Consider the following 16,735-nt stretch of genomic DNA (forward strand, 5'->3'; position numbering starts at 1 on the left):
ACGTCACTTGTCATTGTGCAGAGCAAAGTGACAGCTCAGGACACTGCCAGAGCCTAAAGGAGCGCAGAAGGACTCTGGCCACGCAGAAGCCGCTACAGTTCAATGATTGTAAAGCGCCCACTTTAAACCATTGAACTGCAACGGCTTCTGTGGGGCCAGAAACAGTTTATCAGCGTATAACATGCAGATAGACTTTAAGCTAAAAATTTTAACCTAAAAAATGCGTGTCATATGCTGATAAATACGGTATTGAAAATATGTGTTGTTTTAGCTATCCATGCACTCCACCAATTTATAAAAACAAAATGGGGGGAGAGTTGTCATTGGTTTTACCCTGGTTTTGTGGGGTAAATTTGTCGCACAGTTTGTCTCAGATGCTGTTTAGGGACTTTTATTGTGACCTTTGCCTTAGAAGACTTTTTAAAAAAAAATTTTTAAAGAACATACAAGTTGTGATTTCAGTTAATATCATGCAGTGGTCAGGAATTTATGATGTACGACTTTTCAGTTTGGCGCAACTGCACTAAATGAGGTGTAAATCTACACCAGCCCAGACTTGGCTGGACAGCATTATCAATTTGTTGCAAGGGTTAAAAAGTATCATACAAAGTGGAGTAATGGAGTAAGAAATGTGATCAGCCCCAGAGTCATCACATGCCCTGTGGCACATAATAAATTTAATGCAGGTACACAGTTTCCACCACATGAATTAATGGAGTAAAAAGACATTCACCTACTCAACTTTCCATGAATACCCCCCCCCCATAAAGAGTAGGTTTCCACATAGGTTTTTTCTTGCTTTTTTTAGTGCCACTGCAGTTTTTGAGCCAAACCAAGAGGTGAATTCAAAGTGAATTAGAAATATAAAGGATATAAAAGTAAGGATTTATATGTTTCCTTCCTACTGGATCCGCTTCTAGATCCACTGCAGTGGCAGTTTTAAACGGAAAAAAAACCTGTGTGGAAACCTAGCCGTAGGGTTCATAAACACGACAAGGCAAAAATGTTCTTTCCCACTGACTCTGTGCACATAGAAATAGCAACCTCTAGAAGCAATAATTCTTAAAAAGAACATCTCTGTATATTTGGTAGAGTAGACGTCATATATACTATAAACAAAACTAAAAAAAAATCTAACCTGAAGTCTTTGTTCTACCATCATCTACACCTGTAGCTAAAGATTCCATCATTTTAGATTTCTGCAAGTGGAATTCCATGGGATGCATTCGTCCTCTTGCAACCGCCCGTTCTAGATTTTGCACAGACTGCTGTCGATATCCTCCTGAATTGTCCAAACCAAACTGTCTCTAGTACACATATAAAAAAAAATTAAAATAAAGGAATTTCGTAAATAGATCTTTAATCATAATCAGTTTGTCAATGCAATAGGGAAGATTGATTAACAAATTTACAGCAGATTTTTAATGTAAGTAGAACATTTTTTTCAGACACATTTAAATGAAAAAAATATATAAATAAAAAAGCAGTGGAATTCATGGTCGCAAACTAAACTTAAACAACATTAGTCTCAGCCTGCAGTTGGTTTCTCCCTACTTCATGCATCCAATATGTACATTTGTGCTATAGTAGGGTTTAGTTTTCTCCAGTTTAGCCTCTGTGAGGTCTCCCATACACTGTACATACAAAAGAAGGGATCCTGCCCTTTTCTGTCTTTATAGAACACTAAGAAGCAGGTTGGATGACATTATAGAGCAGCACATGAATAATAAACTTGTGTAGTCTGACTGCAGTGTCTGTTTGCCCCCAGTCCTACAAGTCATTTATTGTAATGTTTGGAGCATAATCACAAATAAATTATTATACAGTAATCCCTCAACTTACAATGGCCTCAACATACAATAGTTTCAACATACAATGGTCTGTTCTGGACCATTGTAACTTGAAACCAGACTCAACATACAATGTTAAGGACAGTCCAGATCTGTGAAACATGTCAATGGCTGGAAGAACTGACCAATTAGAATGGGCACTTTACTAGTAAAACCCCTGTATTACTGAAGCGTATGCACTGAATTCCTGTCTTGCAGCACTTCCCTACAGTACAGGGAGGTATTACATGTTCTGGACTACTCTTAACCTGTGCCACAGTTAGCTGCTCCTTTGGACACCAGGTAAGGACAGCTCCATTTTACATTTTTAGGACATTGTTTGTACCGTACAGGACACTGATGAAGCTCCTGTCCTCTACATAGACAGTGATTTACAGCTCCCTGCAGATCTTTCTTATTTTTATATGTAAGGACTTGCTTTATCTGTATTAGTTATCTACTTATTTTTGTTTAATCCTCACTTTTCCTATTTTTGAATGACATTTTGGGGCTACAGAACCAATTACCAGGTTTCCATAGAGTTATGGTCTCAACATACAATGGTCATCCTTGGAACCAATATTGTAACTTGAGGGACCACTGTATTAGAGAGATAGATTTAGGCAGCCTAAATACCTGTAATTCTTGGAATTCTGCTTTCTCTCTCTCTGACTCCTCTACTCTTCTTCGTGTATCTTCTTCAGCCTGTAGCTGTCTGGCCAATACTGTGTCACTCGTAATCTTGCCTGTGAAAAATAAAATACGTATCATAGAACTTTCCAAATATAATAAAACACTGGTCATTTACTCTATATAGCTATTACATTTCAATAATAAGTAGCCAAAATGATAAGTAGTAGGTATATAATGCACTTAACAACACAGAAGCTCTCATTTAGTGGGTTAGGCTATTACTAATAGCTTTAGTATGCATGTGCATGTGGTGGTAATGGTGTGGCAAAGATCCACTATCACTCTGAAAAATGGTTGTAGTAAAGTTTTTAGTTCTATAAAAGATGTCCTATGCTTCCAATGGCCAACAAGTAACCATCATCAATATCATCATTAGGTGATTAAAGGGGTTATCCAGGAGAAAACTTTTTTTTATATAACAACCGGCTCCAGAAAGTTAAACAGATTTGTAAATTACTTCTATTAAAAAATCTTAATCCTTTCAGTACTTATGAGCTTCGGAATTTAAGATTGTTCTTTTCTGTCTAAGTGCTCTCTGATGACATGTATCTCGGGAACCGCCCAGTTTAGAAGAGGTTTGCTATGGGGATTTGCTTCTAAACTGGGCGGTTCCCGAGACACGTGTCATCAGAGAGCACTTAGACAGAAAAGAACAACCTTAACTTCAGAAGCTCATAAGTAGAGATGAGCGAACTTACAGTAAATTCGATTCGTCACGAACTTCTCGGCTCGGCAGTTGATGACTTATCCTGCATAAATTAGTTCAGCTTTCAGGTGCTCCGATGGGCTGGAAAAGGTGGATACAGTCCTAGGAGACTCTTTCCTAGGAATGTATCCACCTTTTCCAGCCCACCGAAGCACCTGAAAGCTGAACAAATTTACGCAGGATAAGTCATCAACTGCCGAGCCGAGAAGTTTGTGACGAATCGAATTTACTGTAAGTTCGCTCATCTCTACTCATAAGTACTGAAAGGATTAAGATTTTTTAATAGAAGTAATTTACAAATCTGTTTAACTTTCTGGAGCCAGTTGATATATATATATAGTTTTTCCCTTGATAACCCCTTGAACCCCTTAAGGACCAAGCACGTATGAGTACGTCCTTGCACCGTGTCTGAAGGACCAGGCACGTACTCATACGTCTGTGGGAATTTCGGTCCCCGGCGACCGGGGTGACTGCTGATATCAATCAGCAGTCACCCCCACGCAAATGCCCAGGGGGGGGGGGGATGTCATCGGACCCCCCCATGTCGGCGATCGGCGCAAATCGCAAGTGAAATCACACTTGCGATTCCGGGTCATTACGGGTCTATGGTGACCAGGAATATAAGGGGGATCGCGGGTGTCTAAGACACCCACAATCCCCCTGACGAGATAGGAGTGAGGTGGCAGGGGTGCCACCCCACCTATCCCTGCTATTGGTGGTCTAGACGCGACCACCAATAGCAGATCGGGGGCGGGGGGGTTAACTTTCGTTTTCCCCGTCCTGCTCACCCACAATAGGCGGGGCAGAACGGGGAAACAACAGAGGACCGGCGTCTGAGTCCACTTACCGATCTGCGGAGGCTGCGGGCGACGATCGGTGGGCGGCGATGTTATGCAGCAGGCTCCCTGGATCCGACAGAAGCCGGTAAGTTGCCTAGCAACATATGGAGGGCTGCAGTCCGAGACAACTATATAGTGGTCTCTATACTGTAGCCTTCCAGATGTTGCAAAACTACAACTCCTAGCATGCCCAGACAGCTGTTTGGGCATGCTGGGAGTTGTAGTTTTGCAACAGCTGGAGGGCTACAGTTTGAGACCACTATATGGTAGTCTCTGAACTATAGCACTCCAGATCTTGCAAAACTACAACTCCTAGCATACCCACACAACTGTTTGCTATCTGGGCAAGCTGGGATTTGTAGTTTTGCAGCATCTGGAGGGCCACAGTTTGCAGTGGTCTCTATACTGTAGCTCTCCAGATGTAGCAAAACTGCAAATCCCAGCATGCTGGGAGTTGTAGTTGCGATCCCTCCAGCTGTTGCATAACTACATCTCCCAGCATGCCCTTCGGAGATCAGTACATGCTGGGAGTTGTAGTTTTGAAACAGCTGGAGGCAAACTGGTTGGAAAATATTGAGTTAGATAACAGAACCTAACTGAAGGTTTTCCAACCAGTGTGCCTCCAGCTGTTGCAAGAGTACAACTCCCAGCCTGCATGGTCTGTCAGTACATGCTGGGAGTTGTAGTTTTGAAACAGCTGGAGGTTTGCCCCCCCCCCCCCCCCCATGTGAACGTACAGGGTACATTCACACGGGCATGCTTACAGTAAGTTTTCTGCTTCAAGTATGAGCTGCGGCAAATTTTTCGCCGCAGCGCAAACTCCTAGCAGGGGACTCACTGTAAACCTCCGCCAGTGTGAATGTACCCTAAAAACACTACACTAACACAAAATAAAGGGTAAAACACTACATATACACCCCCTTACACTGTCCCCCCCAATAAAAATTAAAAACGTATTGTACGGCAGTGTTTCCAAAACGGAGCCTCCAGCTGTTGCAAAACAACAACTCCCAGCATTTATGGACAGCCACTGACTGTCCAGGCATGCTGGGAGTTTAGCAACAGCTGGAGGCACCCTGTTTGGGAATCACTGGCGTAGAATTCCCCTATGTAATCCCTAATTTAGTCCTCAAATGCGCATGGCGCTCTCTCACTTCGGAGCCCTGTCGTATTTCAAGGAAACAGTTTAGGGCCACATATGGGGTATCTCCATACTCGGGAGAAATAACACTACAAATTTTAGGGGGCTTTTTCTCCTTTTACCCCTTATGAAAAGGAAAAGTTGGGGTCTACACCAGCCTGTTAGTGTAAAAAAATAAATAAATATTTTACACTAACATGCTGGTGTTGCCCTTTACTTTTTATTTTCACAAGAGGTAAAAGGAAAAAAAGACCCCCAAAATTTGTAACGCAATTTCTCCTGAGTACGGAAATACCCCATATGTGGGCGTAAAATGATCTGCGGACGCATAACAAGGCTCAGGAATGAGAGCGCACTATGTACATTTGAGGCCTAAATTGGTGATTTGCACAGGGGTGGCTGATTTTTCAGCGGTTCTGACATAAACGCAAAAACATAAATACCCACATGTGACCCCATTTTGGAAACTACACCCCTCACGGAATGTGACAAGGGGTATAGTGAGCCTTAACACCCCACAGGTGTTTGACAAATTTTCATTAAAGTTGGATGGGAAAATGAAAAAAAATTTTTTTTTTCACTAAAATACTGGTGTTACCTTAAATTTTTCATTTTCACAAGGGAAAATAGGAATAAAGACCCCCAAAATTTGTAACCCCATTTCTTCTGAGTAAGAAAATACCCCAAATGTGGATGTAAAGTGCTCGGTGGGCGAACTACAATGCTCAGAAGAGAGGGAGCGCCATTGGGATTTTGAAGAGAAAATGAGTCCAGAATTGGAGGCCACGTGTGTTTACAAAGCCCCCATAGTGCCAGAACAATGGACCCCCCACATGTGACCCCATTTTGGAAACTACACCCCTCATGTAATGTAATAAGGGGTACAGTGAGCATTTACGCCCCACAGGCGTCTGACAGATTTTTGGAACAGTGGTCCGTGAAAATAAAAAATGTAATTTTTCATTTGCTCAGCCCACTGTTCCAAAGATCTGTCAAACGCCAGTGGGGTGTCAATACTCACTGCACCCCTTATTAAATTCTGTGAGGAGTGTAGTTTCCAAAATGGGGTCACATGGGGGGGGTCCACTGTTCTGGCACCACGGGGGGCTTTGTAAACGCACATGGCCCCTGACTTCCATTCCAAACAAATTCACTCTTCAAAAGCTCAATGGCGCTCTTCCTCTTCTGAGCATTGTAGTTCAACCGCAGGGCACTTGACGTCCACACATGGGGTATTTCCATACTCAGAAGAGATGGGGTTACAAATTTTGGGGGGTATTTTCTGCTATTAATCCTTGCAAAAATGTGAAATTTGGGGGGAAACACACATTTTAGTGAAATTTTTTTTATATATATATATATATATATATATATATGCAAAAGTCGTGAAACCCCTGTGGGGTATTAAGGCTCACTTTATTCCTTGTTTATTCCAAGAAGATGCAAGTTAAAAAAATGAAGATTGTGAATTTTCTCCTTCACTTTGCTGCTATTCCTGTGAAACATCTAAAGGGTTAAAACACTTACAGAATGTCATTTTGAATACTTTGGGGGGTGTAGTTTTTATAATGGGGTATTTTATGGGGTATTTCTCATATAAAGACCCTTCAAATCCACTTTAAACCTGAACTGGTCCCTGAAAAATAGTGAGTTTGAAAATTTTGTGAAAAATTGGAAAATTGCTGCTATACTTTGAAGCCCTCTGGTGTCTTCCAAAAGAAAAAACTTGTCAATTCTATGATGCAAACATAAAGTAGACATATTGTATATGTGAACCAAAAAAATGTATTTGGAATATCCATTTTCCTTACAAGCAGAGAGCTTCAAAGTAAAAAAAAAGCAAAATTTTCAATTTTTTCATAAAATTTTGGGATTTTTCACCAAGAAAGGATGCAAGTTACCACAAAAATTTACCACCATGTTAAAGTAGAATATGTCACGAAAAAACAATCTCGGAATCAGAATGATAACTAAAAGCATCCCAGAGTTATTAATGTTTAAAGTGACAGTGGTCAGATGTGCAAAAAACGCACTGGTCCTAAGGTGTAAAATGGCCTGGTTCTTAAGGGGTTAAGCAGGACCATCACAGGATAATCTGAATGGCATCAAATTGTTGCCCATTTGAACAAAAGCCACTTTGCATTCTGGCTCATGGAAGGAAGTTTTAGGCAGTGAACTTTCTTTAGGACACTGATATGCCTTAAGAGAGTAAATGGTCAGTGGTCACTTTCATGAGACAACCCTTATAAGGAGAGTATGGCAAGAGAGGGGAAAAAAAAAGCCAATTTAACCTTAATTTACAGATCATATTTTACAAAAAACATGAGTAAAATTAGATAACCTTAAATCAGAGTCTAAAACATGAAAGGTTAGCCTAATAAATAATTTCTACTGTACTACTGCAGTAGAAATGTGTCATGAATTAGCCTCATATCAGTAATTGTTAAAGGAAAACAGTCATCCTATTCACCCACTAAACCCAATACACTGGGTTATAGTGCTGGTGAACAGGAGACCGATGCAGGGTCTCTGACTAAGATACATACCTGCGGCCTGGAGCGGTGCCCCTCTGAACGTCAGCTTCTTTCTTCGTTGAACTGCGCACAGGGGGTGGACCCACCAGGTGAATTTTAACATTCACAGGCGCTGGTCATGTGACCAGCGCCCATGAATATTCAAATTTATTTGGCGGGCCCGCCTCCTGTGCTCAATTCACCAAAGAAAGCAGCAGACCTTAAGAGGGACACCGCTCTGGGTTGCAGGTATGTATCTTAGTCAGAGACCCCAATAAGTTTGGGTGAACAGGATGAACCGTTTTCCTTTAAGTCACTCTCAAACTCTAAGACTGCATGCAGAAGTTTTTCTACAACCTTGGACAGTATCTGTCCCAGACCTGTTCACACATTCAGCAATAGTTAGGATTTACATCCTCATCAGATTGACTAACATTGTTCAACCAATGCACCTCATTCAAAAAATTCTGAAAATAAAAATCCACACAGATTTTTATCCATGCCATGGAATCACATTTGTGAGATTTAGGATTAGCCCACTGAATAACAATAGAACTGAGGCATCTCCATGACAGAAAGCGAGTATGAGCAACAGTGAGGGAGTATTGCGGTACCTGTATCATAGTTTTCCTCCAAGTGCAGATTCACATGTTCTTGTAGAATGTTACCATTGGCACAAACCAGAGAACACATGGGACATTCATACTGCTGTACACCGATTCCTAGTAGAGACATAAATGTCACAATTAGGCCTCCCTAACAGGACCTTTTTTGCAAAAAAAAAAAAAAATATGAAAATTTAAATAACAAATGAAAACACTAGCCTTTAGTAGGTGAGGCCAAAAGATCTGCATGGTCCATTCTTACATGTAGCTCAAGTTTGTCTATAGAGTTCTTAACTTCACCGCAAAAGGGGCACTCTACCACAAGGTCGTCACTGCCTGCAATGTGAGTTGCAGTTGCGGTAGGTGGAGCACTGTTGTGGATAACCAAAGCACTGCCAAGTTCAGAATCTTCTGATGCTGGAATTGAAGAGACGGTGTCGGCATTTCTGGAGATGTACTCCTCTTTACAGCTGCTTTCTGTTTTATTGTTAATCCGTTCTACATCTAGAGGAACCTTGCATTCTTCAGCAGTCACCTTATAGTCTGCCGTGCTAAGCTCTTCATCTGGTGTACAGTTGGAGCTGCTGGCAGAAGAGGTCATATCTTCACGGACATCCTCACACGGCTCTTCTTCACTACTCCATGGTTCCAAGGTGTCCGCATGAGCAGTATGAATATGAGAGCTCAGTTCATCGTATGTAAGACCAGAAACTGAACAGAAAGGACAACAGCAGTCCTGTTCCATGTGTGCCAAGAGCAAATGGCTCTTCATGTCATCTTCACAGGATACTTCCTGTGTGCATATGTCACAAACCAGCATGCTAGCTCCACAATTGCTATAATATTCACAGATGAGTATACGTTCCTAAATCTGACAAAAGACAGTAATAGTTAATTTCAAGTACACTATACATCTTCAATATTTCCAGGAATGTCCGAAATTCAAGTACACTATACATCTTCAATATTTCCAGGAATGTCCGAAATTCAAGTACACTATACATCTTCAATATTTCCAGGAATGTCCGAAATTCAAGTACACTATACATCTTAAATATTTCCAGGAATGTCCAAAACCATTTTTTTTTTCAAGTACTCACCAATATCAGTGACAGATAGGTTGCGCAGAATCCATTTTTTTCTTTTAAAGCGGCAGATGCGCAGTACAGAATAAAAGTAGATAGTAGTCAATCACATTGCCTGTAACAAGGAGAAAGAATCTTAGAAGAGAAAGGTGACCGAAACGTCGCTCACTTGTGTGATTGAATAAAAAGTCACCATTTAAGCACAATTCGGAGTGCTGCTGTGCATCTATTTACTATATCAAGAGGAGGCTCAGGACCAAAGCCTGACTGCAGCTTGCACCCGTTCACCTGCTACCTTGCGTGCGGCTTTCCCTTCTGGATTTTGATAGATAGACAGGCAGACACAGATAGGCTATCTACTTGATATATGAAAACATGATTTCTCAGACCAGGCGGGCCACCTTTTGCTATTGGTCTAAGGTCCAGTTCTGATGCCCACGTGACCATTGTTGGTACCTTCAGCAGTGGACAAGGGTCAGCAGTGATGCTGTCACATGTCTGCGGGTAGCCCCATATGCAGTAAACTGTGAGGCACTGTGTCCCCTGACATCTTTCTATCATAGCCTTCAACATATGTTACAGTAGCTTTTCGTTAGGATGGAGCGGACAGGCTGGCCTTTAGCTCTCCATGTGCATTGATAAGCCTTGGGTGCTCATGAATTCAAGCTCATGTGGGTCCTCTGCTGGATCACTTTCTGTAAGTACTAACTACTGTATAGGGGGAGTACAAAAGACCTGGTCATCTAGCCATCCCAATTTGGTCCTTGTCAAGGTCATAGATTATTGCTTTGCCTTCCAACATATTAGCGTCAAGAACTGTTTACTTTCTGCATAATGTTACGCACTCCCCGACAGCTGCCATTATGGTGGATCATTGTATATATCTTTCTCATTGTACTTCTACATCATAGATTATTCTGTAGGCGTAAACCTGTAAAGTGAATACATCAACAGTGCACAATAAGGCTAGAATTCCACTGAGGTTCCCCCCCCAGCAAAAACGCCAGGAAAACTGCCACGGATTTTTCCTGCGTTTTGGCAGTTTTTCGGGCGTTTTTCCTGGTGTGTGCAAATAGCCAGTTTTGTCCCCTGTGGCAGTTTTCTCACTGCCTTCAGGTAACACTGTGGGTCGGATGCTGAGCGCCTGGTCCACAGAGTGTAAGGAGATGAGGAGAGATGTACAGCATCACTACTCACCTCCCCCGGCTGTATAGTATACAGGAGTGCATAGTGTACCCTTGTATACTATACCAGGAGCCGGGAATCCCGTCACTATACTGACAGGACTCCCTGTTCCTATTGCCCTTTGGGTGGTATACAGTATATACAGCTATTTATAGATAGCTGTATATACTGTATACAGAACAAGAGGTCCATTTACCTTCCTCGCTCCTTGTCCCCCCGGGTCTGTGTAGTTCCGCCCCTAGTGATGATTCATTAGGGGCGGAGCTACAGATGTGAGCCAGGCTAGTAAGTCTGAAGCTCTGTTCACATTGTCCATTTTGTATAATGTGAACAGACCCTTCTGGCAGTGTCTACACAGACAGGGAGACTCCAGCTGTTGCTAAACTACAACTCCCAGCATGCCCAGACAGCCTTTGGCTGTCTGGGCATGCTGGGAGTTGTAGTTTTGCACCAATTGGAGGCTCCCTGTTTAGGAAGACATTGCATTATGGGCGCTTTCCCCAGCGGAGAGTGCCAAAAATGTACTAACCAATTTTTTTTTTCTTCTCTTTTCAGATCCGTGTATGCAGAGGATTACGGCGGATTTGATGGATTACAGCTAGAGATGAGATTTACAGTAAATTCGATTCGTCACGAACTTCTCGGCTCGGCAGTTGATGACTTATCCTGCATAAATTAGTTCAGCTTTCAGGTGCTCCGGTGGGCTGGAAAAGGTGGATACAGTCCTAGGAAAGAGTCTCCTAGGTCTGTAGCCACCTTTTCCAGCCAACAGGAGCACCTGAAAGCTGAATTTATGCAGGATAAGTCATCAACTGCTGAGCCGAGAAGTTCGTGACGAATCGAATTTACTGTAAATTCGCTCATCTCTAATTACGGCGGATGAACTGGATTTTTTTCTTTTAATAAAATGGTTAATGAGGGCTGTGGGGGAGTATTTTTTTAAATAAAATAATTTTTCCAATGTGTTGTGTTTTTTTTTTTTTTATTGAATTTTCAGGCTTAGTAGTGGAAGCCTTCTTATTGAAAATATGGGGAACCCTATGTATTATTTTTTTTTTTATTTCATTTATAAAAAAATAAAATAAACATTGTTACTGGTCCTCCCCAGCCTAAATAACGCCAGCCTGTTACCGTCTAGGCCCAGGAGCGCCATTTTTGATGCTCCGGGCCTGTTGGTACCGACTCTTCCCGACACCCCTGTGGCGGTGGGTACAGGGGTAACGCTAATCCCTGGCTTAGTAATTGATTCAGTCAATAAGACGGCTTCCATTATTTTTAAAAATACTCCCCCACAGGCCTCGTTAACCATTTTATTAAAATAAAAAAATCCAGTTCATCTGCTGTAATCCATCAAATCTGCCGTAATCCTCTGCATATACGGATCTAAAAAGAGAAGAAAAAAAAAATTGGTTAGTACATTTTTGGCGCTGTCCGCTGGGGAGTCTTCCCAAACAGAGAGCTTCCAATTGGTGCAAAACTACAACTCCCAGCATGACCAGACAGCCTTTGGCTGTCTGGGCATTCTGGGAGTTGTAGTTTAGCAACAGCTGGAGTCTCCCTGTCCTGGAGGACACTGCCAGAAGGGTCTGTTCACATTATATGAAAAGGACAATGTGAACAGAGCCTTAGACTAACCAGCCTGGCATCCATCTGAAGCTCCGCCCCTAATATCACTAGGGGGCGGAGCTATACTAACCCAGCTGGGACTGGAGGGAGGAAGGGGATTTCTTCATCTTCTGCATACACTATATACAGCTATCTATAGATAACTGTATATACTGTATACCACCCAAAGGGTTAACCTACACTGTCCAGCAGTGTAAGTTAACTCTTTCCTTGCCGGGCTTGCGCATAGCACACAGCTCAGCAAGGGGTTAAGTGAACTAGCAATGTGTATACTGTATATACATTGCAGGCTCACTGTAAGTTCTTGCTGGGCAGTAGATAAATGATGTATATCTACTGCTCAGCATCAGTTGTTCTCCCTGCTCTGTAGCTGTGAGTACAGCTGATCCCGACATGCACATCAGGAGGATTGCAGCGGGTGTGAGGAGAAGTGACATCTGCTGTGATCTGTATCTTACTGAAGGTACTACTGCTCCCAACATGGAGCACACTCTGCTGCATGCTGGGACCTGTAGAACCTGCAGTAAGAAACAGATCACAGCGGATCTCACATCTCCTGACACCCGCTGCGATCCTCCTGTATAATTTATAGATGCGGCTGCTCTTCTATGGTCCCCTGCACTGACTTATATATACACCTATTCATATTTCCCACAGAGAGTTGTGATTGGCTGGAACCATCTGGCCAATCACAACTCTCTGTGGGAAATATGAATATGTGTATATATACGGCAGTGCAGGGGATCATAGAAGAGCTACATTTTAGGTCCCTGCCCGCCCACAAATTGATTGATCCCTGTTTAAAAATTTATAAAAGTGTTGTTCTAAAAAAGATAAATTTCATTAAATACAAATTTTTTCCATCACTACTATATTTTTTTTTTAATGATACCCTATGACATTTTATTAAAGGAAGGTACCTCCATCACTTTTTTGGTTCGCTAAAGTTCAAAAAAAAATATAAAAACCCCCTGAAAAAATGCCAAAGTTAAAACCAACATGGTGTTTTTCTTGGCGTTTTTGCTATCCCATAGACTTCTATGGGAGGAAAATGCCACGATTTCTGTGCAAAAAACACCAAACTAGGTTTTGTCGGGCTTTTTGAAAAACCAGCCTCTGAGCCCAAAATTGCTGAAAAACGCCAAAAGGATTTTTAAAAAACGCCAAACTGAAAAATGCCAGGTGGATCTGGCATTTTGCAGTTTACTATTGACTTGAAGCTGACATCTGGACGCTGCGTTTTTTTCGCAAAAAAAAAAAAAACATTGTGTGGGAAAATTGGTGTTTTTTATGGAGTTTTTGCAAAAAAAAACAAAAATACCTCAGTGGAATTCCAGCCTAATGGATATAGATTGACTGTTCCTCTGTACCTCTCACATATAAATATGCAAAACTGGATTTAACAGCTCCTACCTTCACTCACCAAACACCCGAGCATGGAAAGGGCGGCAACGCCTCGAACCCAGAAGGTATATAGTACAAAGAAGAAAATATTCCAGCTTTTTGGGTGCGGTATAAAAGTAACTTTTAATGCTTCATCCAACGAGTGATAAAAAGGTACAGGACATGTACCTTTTTATCACTTGTAGGAAGAAGCAATAAAATTTCCTTTTATACCGCACTCAAAAAGCTGGAATATTTTCTTCTCACATATAAATGACCAATCCCCCCTTGCTGCACTATGTAATCTATGATGGAGGCTCCTGACACAGGTGTGAACAGTGGCATACTCCTTCTTAGGCTGGGTTCACACCACGTTTTCGTCCGTATGCGGTTTCCCGACCGCAGGCAAAAACGTGGTGTGAACCCTACATTCTCCATTCCTTATCAACCCCCTCCCAGTTTTAGATTAGAAGTACCTTAGAAAGGCTGCAGCTGCATACCAGTCATCTATGGTAGTGCCCACAGGCACACCAGTATAAAACACTGGCATCTTACTATGTAAATATACAATGCCTCTAAATGCTCGTGTGCCCACAGCTGTATACCAGTCATCTATGGTAGTGCCCACAGACACACGAGGATAGAACACTGGCACCTCACCATGTAAATATATGCCAGTATCTGTTCCTGTGTGCCCACAGCTGTATACCAGTCACTTATGGTAGCGTCCACAGACACATCAGGATAGAACACTGGCACCTCACCATGTAAATATATAATGCCAGCATATGCTCCTGTGTGCCCACAGCTGTATACCAGTCACTTATGGTAGTGCCCACATACATCAGGATAGAACACTGGCACCTCACCATGTAAATATACCCTGCCAGTATATGCTCCTGTGTGCCCACAGCTGTATACCAGTCACTTATGGTAGTGCCCACATACATCAGGATAGAACACTGGCACCTCACCATGTAAATATACCCTGCCAGTATATGCTCCTGTGTACCCACAGCTGTATACCAGTCACTTATGGTAGTGCCCAAATACACATCAGGATAGAACACTGGCACCTCACCATGTAAATATATGCCAGTATCTGTTGCTGTGTGCCCACAGCTGTATACCAGTCACTTATGGTAGTGCCCACAGACACACGAGGATAGAACACTGACACCTCACCATGTAAATATACGCTGCCGGTATATGCTCCTGTGTGCCCACAGCTGTATACCAGTCACTTATGGTAGTGTCCAAATACATATCAGGATAGAACACTGGCACCTCACCATGTAAATATATAATGCCAGTATATGCTCCTGTGTGCCCACAGCTGTATACAAGTCACTTATGGTAGTGTCCACATACATATCAGGATAGAACACTGGCACCTCACCATGTAAATATACCCTGCCAGTATATGCTCCTGTGTGCCCACAGCTGTATACAAGTCACTTATGGTAGTGTCCACATACATATCAGGATAGAACACTGGCACCTCACCATGTAAATATACCCTGCCAGTATATGCTCCTGTGTGCCCACAGCTGTATACCAGTCACGTATGGTAGTGCCCAAATACACATCAGGATAGAACACTGGCACCTCACCATGTAAATATATGCCAGTATCTGTTGCTGTGTGCCCACAGCTGTATACCAGTCACTTATGGTAGCGTCCACAGACACATCAGGATAGAACACTGAGACCTCATCATGTAAATATACCATGCCAGTATATGCTCCTGTGTGCCCACAGCTGTATACCAGTCACTTATGGTAGTGCCCACATACATCAGGATAGAACACTGGCACCTCACCATGTAAATATACCCTGCCAGTATATGCTCCTGTGTGCCCACAGCTGTATACCAGTCACTTATGGTAGTGCCCACAGACATATCAGGATAGAACACTGGCACCTCACCATGTAAATATATAATGCCAGTCTATGCTCCTGTGTACCCACAGCTGTATGCCAATCATCTATGGTAGTGTCCACATACATCAGGATAGAACACTGGCACCTGGCACCTCACCATGTAAATATATAATGCCAGTATATGCTCCTGTGTACCCACAGCTGTATACCAATCATCTATGGTAGTGCCCACATACATCAGGATAGAACACTGGCACCTCACCATGTAAATATATAATGCCAGTATATGCTCCTGTGTACCCACAGCTGTATGCCAATCATCTATGGTAGTGTCCACATACATCAGGATAGAACACTGGCACCTGACCATGTAAATATATAATGCCAGTATATGCTCCTGTGTGCCCACAGCTGTATACCAGTCACTTATGGTAGTGCCCACAGCTGTATACCAGTCACTTATGGTAGTGCCCACAGCTGTATACCAGTCACTTATGGTAGTGCCCACAGCTGTATACCAGTCACTTATGGTAGTGTCCACAGACATATCAGGATAGAACACTGGCACCTCACCATGTAAATATATAATGCCAGTATATGCTCCTGTGTGCCCACAGCTGTATACCAGTCACTTATGGTAGTGCCCACAGCTGTATACCAGTCACTTATCGTAGTGCCCACAGCTGTATACCAGTCACTTATGGTAGTGCCCACAGCTGTATACCAGTCACTTATGGTAGTGCCCACAGCTGTATACCAGTCACTTATGGTAGTGCCCACAGCTGTATACCAGTCACTTATGGTAGTGCCCACAGCTGTATACCAGTCACTTATGGTAGTGCCCACAGCTGTATACCAGTCACTTATGGTAGTGCCCACAGCTGTATACCAGTCACTTATGGTAGTGCCCACAGCTGTATACCAGTCACTTATGGTAGTGCCCACAGCTGTATACCAGTCACTTATGGTAGTGCCCACAGACATATCAGGATAGAACAGTGACACCTCACCATGTAAATATACCCTGCCAGTATATGCTCCTGTGTGCTCACCACAGCTTTCTATCACTCCCCAGTATATTACATTAATACCAGCCCCATTACCTGCCCTCATGCCAGTATACACAGCTAGTACAGGGCGCAGCAGGTTCTTTCACTTTCCAGTTTCTTTTTCCCTCTCGAACTCAGTTTACACTATGAAAAACACAGCTGAGGGAAGCCCCGCCCACAAATGACGTTACAATCGC

General features: G+C 42.6%; 1 protein-coding gene across 6 annotated transcripts in view; it reads right to left on the reverse strand.

Moving 5' to 3' along the window:
* The window catches only part of ZUP1 (zinc finger containing ubiquitin peptidase 1), a 32,583-nt gene that overhangs the window by 15,110 nt on the left and 738 nt on the right, over nt 1-16,735 (reverse strand). The window contains exons 2-7 of one of the 6 annotated variants that reach the window (XM_056566395.1): nt 13,646-13,677; nt 9,427-9,526; nt 8,546-9,197; nt 8,336-8,443; nt 2,466-2,575; nt 1,139-1,307 (exon numbers count right to left, since the gene is read on the reverse strand). In XM_056566395.1, the coding sequence (XP_056422370.1) occupies nt 1,139-1,307; nt 2,466-2,575; nt 8,336-8,443; nt 8,546-9,146 (988 nt within the window). In that variant the 5' untranslated portion in view covers nt 9,147-9,197; nt 9,427-9,526; nt 13,646-13,677. Of the gene's footprint in view, nt 1-1,138; nt 1,308-2,465; nt 2,576-8,335; nt 8,444-8,545; nt 9,198-9,426; nt 9,527-9,604; nt 9,626-11,125; nt 11,147-13,635; nt 13,727-16,592; nt 16,731-16,735 lie in introns of those variants that run through there. The other 5 variants (XM_056566391.1, XM_056566393.1, XM_056566397.1 and 2 more) reach the window with 5 other exon arrangements.

The sequence above is a fragment of the Hyla sarda genome, chromosome 3 (genome assembly GCF_029499605.1).
Source record: "Hyla sarda isolate aHylSar1 chromosome 3, aHylSar1.hap1, whole genome shotgun sequence".
Taxonomy (NCBI): Eukaryota; Metazoa; Chordata; class Amphibia; order Anura; family Hylidae; genus Hyla; species Hyla sarda.